Source organism: Alosa pseudoharengus, unplaced genomic scaffold, assembly GCF_046254945.1.
Source record: "Alosa pseudoharengus isolate Yale_2024_CS ecotype anadromous, Long Island Sound unplaced genomic scaffold, YU_APseudo_1.1 YU_APseudo_1.1_scf_21, whole genome shotgun sequence".
Taxonomy (NCBI): Eukaryota; Metazoa; Chordata; class Actinopteri; order Clupeiformes; family Clupeidae; genus Alosa; species Alosa pseudoharengus.
The window spans coordinates 6,323,096-6,331,856 of record NW_027468674.1 but is presented as its reverse complement, the minus strand read 5'-3'; the positions used below and the strand labels follow the sequence as shown (position 1 = coordinate 6,331,856).

At 43.8% G+C, this 8,761-nt stretch overlaps 1 protein-coding gene and 1 pseudogene across 1 annotated transcript; both read right to left on the bottom strand.

The window, feature by feature from the left end:
• Nucleotides 1-654: 654 nt before the first annotated feature.
• On the bottom strand, nt 655-2,854 carry LOC143137510 (NACHT, LRR and PYD domains-containing protein 1 homolog). Its single transcript, XM_076297760.1, has one exon. It carries the CDS (start codon nt 2,536-2,538, stop codon nt 1,603-1,605), a length of 936 nt encoding a protein of 311 aa, XP_076153875.1. The 5' UTR covers nt 2,539-2,854; the 3' UTR covers nt 655-1,602.
• Nucleotides 2,855-5,462: 2,608 nt separating this feature from the next.
• Nucleotides 5,463-8,761, bottom strand: part of LOC143137514 (NACHT, LRR and PYD domains-containing protein 3-like) — a 28,951-nt pseudogene continuing 25,652 nt past the window's right edge.

Sequence of the window (8,761 nt, the reverse complement as noted above, 5' to 3'; positions counted from 1 at the left end):
TCACGCTGAAAGGCCTATATGATTCAACCTGTCTCACTAAATTGCATTATCCACACTCAATTCTCACTGGTATCTGCTAGACAACAAGTACCAAAACATGATTAGTTCATAGATTTCACATGTAAAATTAATTTTATACAACCCCACCTCCATCTTGCCTGTTCATAATTCTGAGAAATTCTTGATTGTTTGTGTTATGTTTATGTTATGTGTGTGGGTGTGTGTGTGTGTGAGTGTGTGTGTGTGCGTGCTTGTGTGTGTGCGTATGTGCCTGTGCATGCAAGCGTACATATGTCTACTGTGTGAGTATGTTTCATACGTATGATTACTGTGAATGTATGTGTGTGTGTGTGTGTATCTGTTTGTGCACATGTGTGCACATGAAATGGGTTAACATGACCCCTGGAGGCAAATATACGGGAAAAAATGGTCATCCTAGGCCCTACAGTTCTCAAGATATTCACAGAGAACTGTGTCTGGCCTACCCTCCTTTCAGGGGATCCAGTCCAGCGGGGGGGCTACAGATCAAAACGAAAAATGACGGTTCCATGCTATCCATGTGGGGGTACATGCCCACCAAGTTTCGTGTACCCCGGTCTTTCAGTGTCCCGGGACTCATTGACGGAAATTTGGGCATGCGAAAAAAAAAAAAAAATTAAAAATAAATCTGACTAAACCTATATGACCGCCGCTTCGCTGCGCGGCGGTCATAATAATACCATATGACGCCTCATTGAACTCAGAGCTTGTGGCACAATTCATATCGTATAAAGTTTACGTTATATGTGTAACAGAGGTCGTAATTCGTCCGCCGCTCACGGCCCTCGAACCCGCCACCTCGACACACAACGACATGGGAGTCGACCGCTCTAACCACTGAGCTAAAAGTCCAGGCTTTCAACTCAGCGGTTAGAAGCGTTCTTAAGGTTAGGGGTGTGAGGATTTACATGTGCAACTAGCATGCTAGCTCAGTTCGCCTCCGTTACATACTGTATGTAACTGTGTGAAAAACGTGGCATTAGGAAACCTGAATGCTTCTACACTGATGCATTGTTTGATCAAGTTCATTTTGAGGAGAGACAAACACTCCTGCTGTTTCCACCAATCCCAGCTATTAGAATAAAACATTTGAAACATGCATCAGCTAGCAAGGTTCTCTCAGAACCAACTGTGCTATTGTTGTTTAACAAGACAAGGCTGTGACATAATGCCTCTCTGATTTAACATTTGAAACATGAACCAGCTAGCAAGGTTCTCTCAGAACCAACCAACTGTGCTATTGTTGTTTAACAAGACAAGGCTGTGACATAATGCCTCTCTGATTTAACATTTGAAACATGAACCAGCTAGCAAGGTTCTCTCAGAACCAACCAACTGTGCTATTGTTGTTTAACAAGACAAGGCTGTGACATAATGCCTCTCAGATTTAACATTTGAAACATGAGCCAGCTAGCAAGGTTCTATCAGGGCCAACAAGGTAAGGCAACAAGGCAAGGCTGTGACTGTTAGCTTGTAAGATTGCTAGATTTGGAAAAACATAATGCTTCTCTGATTTAATTTTATATTCATTAGATATTGAAAAATGTAAACTGGCTTCATATTTTAGGGGGGTGATCTAGCCAGCTCTGTCACCAGTTCAGGGCGTAGCTCATGAAGGATGTTGAAGAATGTCTTCCGCCCCTCAGCACCACAAGACTCCAGGACATCAAACACTCGTCTCATCTTCTCCTGGTCAGTTGGTGCCACTCTGATGTTTTGATAATCTTCTCCATTGATGAGTTTGTTTGACCTCATCTTATCCGCTAGCTGGATGACATTTTTCACCCTCTGAATGAGATCTGCCTGGTGCTTGGATAGAAATTCTTTAGCATTGTATGGGCCATCGTTGCCCTGTTGGAGGTTGTTCCAAAAGCACTCAGAACTCAAGATATAGGTTTGCCAGACTTTCCGTTTGTCTACGGAGCTCAGGAGCTCCATCTTGAAGTTCACAGCCTCCCTTATATGCACCACAAAGAAGTTGGGAGCAATCTCAGAGCTGTCTCTGAGGTCTAGCTCTTCTGGATAAGGTTCTCCTACAGTACCACAGTCGGCTTTTAGAGCGTAGTACTCATACATCTGAAGAGGTCTCACAGGCCGGGGCTTGAAGAGTCTCTGGCCTTTGTTTTCTCCCTCCTGAACCTCTATTAGCTTACTAAGTTCTGAACTCAGTGGCGAGAGGTACAAACGGGATGTGAGGGGTGAGGTGCTGCTCAGATACACCTGAACATCTGCATGGATCTTCCCAGTGAACAAACGAGCTATGAAAGAATAGAAAAGCCCAATGGGAGAAAAGGAGGGTTTAACCAGCCTGGCATGGAAGCGACTCAGCTCACACTTCTCTATAAACACTCCACTGTCCTGCTTATGCAGAACCTCCACAGCATCCTTCAGAGAAGACTGGCTACCTCCCAAACAGAGGAAATGTGGCAGGTGGATCTCCTCCAGGTCTCCTGAGATGAGCTTGATGTCCATCGAAGGGCCAGCTGGTCTGTACTGCATGTGGGGCAGCTCATCAGCCAAGAGATGCCAGTCTATGAAGTGGTACTGCAGGGTGACTGGACCAACACACGTCCAGCGCAGACCAGACTCTGGGCACTCAAAGCTCCCTGCAGGAGAGCTCAGGCTGTAGGTGGAGACGCTCTCCTCTGTGAAGACTTCAGGCTCCACCAGGACCCAGTGGCTGGAGTCTGGAACTTCAGCACAGGATTCACAGCTCCTCTGTGGGACATTATTGTGGTGATCCTCCCTTTAATACACACACACACACACACACACACAGTTTGAACATGGAAAGAGCTGCATAATGGCACATTTCTCCCTGCAAACACTGGTTGGGGGGAGGTGTTCAGGTGTCTTCAGGTGATTTTTTTTTATCACAAGTCACCAGGGGCATCGCTAGCAGTTGAAAACATTTGGGGCTTAGCCCATAGAGTCTAAATGGTTCTTATAATTCCCATTTTGCTTGCCCTTCCTATTCACTTTTGATCGATTAATCCACCGACTCTAGCATCATTTGCGCCACATTGATTGAATAATATAGACACTTAAAGGGATACCAGGCAAGCCTGATGCTTTTTCTCTACGAAACTCCCCCTAGCGACTGTACATGTCGATACGTGTGCGAGCCCTCGCTCGGTCTGAAGCTCTTTTCCTTGTCTCTGCATCTTCCGTCAAGGGTTTTCGCTGCTTCTTCGCCGGCTCTGCCATTATACACACATTTGCAACAATCGCTAGCGTTTCGTTAGCCTACCTCTGTGCTGTGGATGCAGGATGTAAACTGATCCTGCTTCTCGCGATGTCTGAGATTTTGTGAGACTGAAGGTCGGCGGGTACGATACACCGAACTTGCAAGCGGGATATTCTTCCTACAGGCAGTAGGGGCGGGCGAGAGTCTTCCTTCGCCCTGTAATTAGTCATTTAATCATATACCGACTTACAAAGATGATTAATTAACATGAAAACGTTGCCTGGTGTTCCTATTGCCGTCTTGACATTTCTGTTTGCTATTAAAAGAAAGCTATATAGCCTAGCCACCTGGCAGAGTGGAGTTTTTAATAGCAAGATGCATCATATGGTTCATGTTATGCTTAGCTTAAGGAGAACGAGTCATTGAACACTCACTAATTCGATTCTACAAAGGCCAGGTCCAAACTGTAGGCTGTGAGTGCAGGGCAGGCTGATAACCAACCTGAACTTGTAGCCTAAATGACCAGAACAGCATCACCACCTTCTTGTCCTTGTTGCCTTCATGATTTCCTAATAACTTCTTATACCAAATAGTAAATGCAAACAATAACATGTCCAGCTGGCACGCTCTCTCTCTATCTCTCTCTCATGCTCTAAGTAGCCTACATTCCAAATGATGTTTTATGGTGAGGTAACGTTCAAGTTAGATCTGCTGCCTGAAGGAGAGTGAGATGACACCCGTGTCCTGCTTGTATGTTTGATAAATAGGTCCATCTCATCCCAAAGTTTCAATGCACGTTCGGAATAATGGTTGTTATGGGTTAGTCAACAATAATGACAGTGAGATTGGATACTTTACACAAAGACCCTACCAAAGCCCTGAAAAAGGTGTGGGAACAGGACCTGGCCATTTCCATTTCAGAGACACAGTTGGAGCATATGATTGACCTGACTCTTCCTCCATATGTGCTAGGCATGGCCTGTTGCAATGCAAGATAAAGCCCACCTTACTAATGCTAAGCTAGCTAAGATATACCCTGATTGAAGTGATGCTTGTAATAGGTGCAAGGGGTCACCAGCCGATCTGGCATGCTTTGGTCTTGCCCGAGACTAACAGAATTTTGGTCAGAGATATTCCAAACCCTTTATATGTGTACATTGTAATCTACTTTGCCTTTTGTATCTCTATATGTGTAAATTGTACATTACACTTCCAGCAGGGGCGTAACTAGCAGTGAAATTAAACTTAAATTGATTGAACATTAAGACATTAAACTCTTACCAAATCGTTTCAGAAGTGTTGCAATCTCTTAAAAGAAGGTTAAAATGCAGTTGTTTACTCAATTCCAAAGAAATACACGCCCATGACGGATTAGCGATTAGCATTTGCCTGTGTTTTAGGGACATTGAAAATGGGCTTCAATGGCATCACCTGCGAAGTTAATCCCAAATGTACTAAAGGTTCATAACATCCTGGCCGTTGGAATCAGTCCAAATAGAAGGAGTTCACAAAAATATTGTCATCTCAAAAACCTACGCCCATGAGTACAACAAACCTTTGGCTTTTTTCCTTTGGGTGCTATAAAGGCATGACTATTGCCTAAGTTGTAGTTGCAACTGGACGGTAAGTGGGATAACAGCCTTCAAGGTTTCCCGCTGTATGGAATTAAAGGAGAAATCCAGCCGACTTTTACATGGATCTTGATTGCTACACGTCGTAGAACTTATTAGCTGTGAAGAAACCGTCTAAATTCAAACAGTTTCACAGCTAATGTACAGACCTTTTAATGACATTTTGAGTCTGTTAAGAGGCAAAAAAGGCATGTTTAGATGATGCCCCCAAACCTAGCATTGTAGCTGACTGGGAGTACTGACCATTAGCTGCAGCTACTCCAGTTTAGTAGCATCGATTTTGGTTGTTATTTTTCCTATTGACAGTACTCGGCGGTGTCTAGCGATCAAGATCCATGTAAAAATCAGCCGGATTTCTCTTTTAATGGACTTGCCGGAGGAATCACCCCTCCGCTGTGCATAGGGGACTTCTTTGCCTCAGCCTCATCCATTATTTCCATACAACGGGGCACCTCGTCGGCCGTTATCCCTTACTGAATATTAAGTTGTCATAATAAAGATATCTCAAACAATGTCAACTTGACATTAAAATTTATATGACAACACTTAATTACAACAGTCATAAAGTTTCCTTAATATTCATTAGATGTGTCGTGTGTGTGTGTGTGAGAGAGAGTGTGAGTGTGAGAGAGAGAGAGAGAGATTGCCATTGTCCACCAGTCTCACGTGTGAGTGTCCAGAGAGAGCAGCTGTGCTCCTGGGTCCTGCTGGACTTTGTCTCTGAGGTGCAGCTCTGCAACATCTGAGTGGGAGCTGCTAGCAGAGGCTGCTGCTGCTGCTGGACTCTCCTTTAGGAAGGTACGACCATCCACTCTAGAGCACAAATGATTACTAATGTGTTATCAGCAGATTAGTCATATTAGTTCCTAGAGTCAGAGACAGTGACGAGTTAATGACTCTCTCTCTTTCAGACACACACACACACACACACACACACACACACACACAAACATCCTATCACATACATGCACGCATTCAGGCACACACACGGGCACACACTTTTAACTCCTGAATTAACACTGAATTTCATAATTTGTTCAGTAAACACACAGGTGATGCCAACACATTCACAACACACACACACACAATCAAACATACAAAGAGCTGCACACACACAAATGCACAAAAACACTGCTTCCCCCACACACTGCATTTCATCGTCATGCACTCTTCGCACAAGGCCAATGACAAACATAGAAACATACATACTGTACATAGACACACACAAACACACTAGTTTGCCCCACTCCCTCATCACTGGATGTTCACCCCACACATACTTGTTGCTGTGTATTCAGACTCACATTAGAGTCTCCAGTTAGCAGTGTGTTTCGCCGACACATTGCCTTTCATCATCATTCACTAATCAAAGGGAGCCAGAGACATACACACATACTGTACTGTACTCACCACACTTCATCTACCATCATGCCACACACATACACTTTATATATTAGGGGCTGACACACATACACACACACATGCATAAACACATGCATACACACCCTGGCACTGTGACTAAATCACCACAAGGTATCACATACAGCATATACCTCTACTAATGTAACAGATACACACTCACATAGACACACACATTCTTGGGTACCCCACTCACTCATCACTGGGTTCTCCTGTTGTGTGTTCAGACTCACTCTAGTTTCTCCAGTTTGCAGTGGGGATTCTTGAGGAGCTCTGAGAGATGCTGAACTCCTGCATCATGAAGCTCATTCTCACTCAGGTTCAGCTCCTTCAAACTGCAGGAGTTTGATCTGGCAGCTGACGCTATCGCAGCACAGCTCTTCTCTGTGAGGAAACACTTAACCAGCCTGGAGAAACATAACACATGATGACATATCTGATTATCACACTCACACATTGAACCTCTATACAACACACACACACACACACACTTATATAGCGTTTTTTTTTTTCTTTTCTCAAGACTCAAAGCGCGTCACATGGATGGGGGGACCTCACTAGTAACCACCACCAATGTGTAGCACCCACCTGGGTGATGCACGGCAGCCATTATGCACCAGAACGCTCACCACACACCAGCTTGAGGTGGAGAGTGAGGGAGTGAATGAGCCAATCACACAGAGGCATGATTAGGGGGCCAGATTGAATAAGCCAGGTTGGTAATTTAGCCAGGACACCGGGGAACCCCCTACTCTTTGCGATAAGTGCCATGGGATCTTTAATGACCACATTGAGTCAGGATCTTGGTTTAACGTCTCATCCGAAGGACGGCATCTCCTACAGTGCAGTGTCCCAGTCACAGCACTGGGGCATTGGGATCGATCTTTTTTGGCCAGAGGGAAGAGTGCCACCTACTGGCCACCCACCAACACCTCTTCCAGCAACAACCTAGTTTTCCAAGGAGGCCTCCCATCCAAGTACTAACCAGGCCCACACCTGCTTAGCTTCAGTAATTCAGCTAAGACAAGGTATCCATTGGTCTGGCTGCTGGCTCGAGACACACAGACTAGATAGGCTGGTAAGGAAAGCTGGCTCTGTCGTGGGAGCCGAACTGGAGTGCATCACTTCAATATCAGACAAAAGGACCCTGAACAAACTGATCAGCATCTTGGACAATGAATGTCATCCACTCCACAGCACTATTGTAAAGCAGAAGAGCCTGATCAGCTGGAGACTTCGCTCACTGTCATGCACAACTGATAGACTGAGGAAGTCATTTGTCTCCAGGGCCATTGAACTGTTCAACGCTTCACTTAAGGGTAGAGGAGAGATAGACTTTTCTGCATAGTCTGTCTGCCTCCTCACCTTCTCCATGTTTGTGTACGTACTGTCCACTAGTCGCCCTCACACTGAACAAGTCAATCAACACTGTTCTGCTCATCCACCTCATGTGTACTTCAACCTTACAGTTACAATAGTATTGTTATAGTGGATGGAATCCACTATCTTGAAATGTCCTGGCTTCTTCTTCTTCTTCTTCTTATAATTACAGTGCATGAAAATGCACTGTACTGTTCTTCCTAGGCTTCTTATTCTTCCTTCTAACGCACTTAATGCAGCTTCAACCGTTTAACGTAGAAACTTCATTCAAACTATGTTACGTAGGTCTTACTAAGGACATGTGGGCTTTGTATTTTTCAACTTTGTAACTTTTATACTTTTTAAACTATTAATTAAAAACTGTTCAAAATTTCCCCATAGACTTAACATGGGCTGATGACATCACAATAGAGCCGTTAAGCAATTAGAATCCTATGGCAGGTGTTTGGGCCACCTGCATCAACTGCCAGTCTCAGGCTTTAAGCATACAAACTGGCCCTATTAAGACTACACATCCTGTTCAACTGCTTCCTCTGCCAAAAACTGTTTCAAAATAAAAGTCCTCACTACAATATTTCACTGTTAAACAATTTAACCCTTTAAACTACTGAACTTTTTAACTGTTCAGCCATTGTAACTGTTACTTGTCATCAACTATGACTCCTACCCACTGTAGCTAGTTAGCCAAGTTAGCTAAGTCACATGGTTAGCATAGTTAGCATGCTAGCATGTTAGCATGCTAGTTAGCATTTTTAGCAAAACTGCTAAAAATGATTAGCTAAGTTAGCTAAGTCACATGGTTAGCATAGTTAGCATGCTAGCATGCTAGTTAGCATTTTTAGCAAAACTGCAAAAAATGATTAGCTAAGTTAGCTAAGTCATATGGTTAGCATAGTTAGCATGCTAGCAAGCTAGTTAACATTTTTAGCAAAACTGCTAGTTCTAGCAAAACTGCTAGTTAGCATGACTAATAAAATGATTAGCTAGGTTAGCTAAGTCATATGGTTAGCATAGTTAACATTTTAACATTGTTAGCATGCTAGTTAATATAGTAACTTGGTTAGGATTGTTATCTTTGTTAACATAGTTAGCATAACTACTAGCA

Coding starts and splice junctions, on each gene's coding strand:
- LOC143137510 (XM_076297760.1), bottom strand. CDS start 2,538: ATGCAGTACAGACCAGCTGGCCCTTCGATGGACATCAAGCTCATCTCA.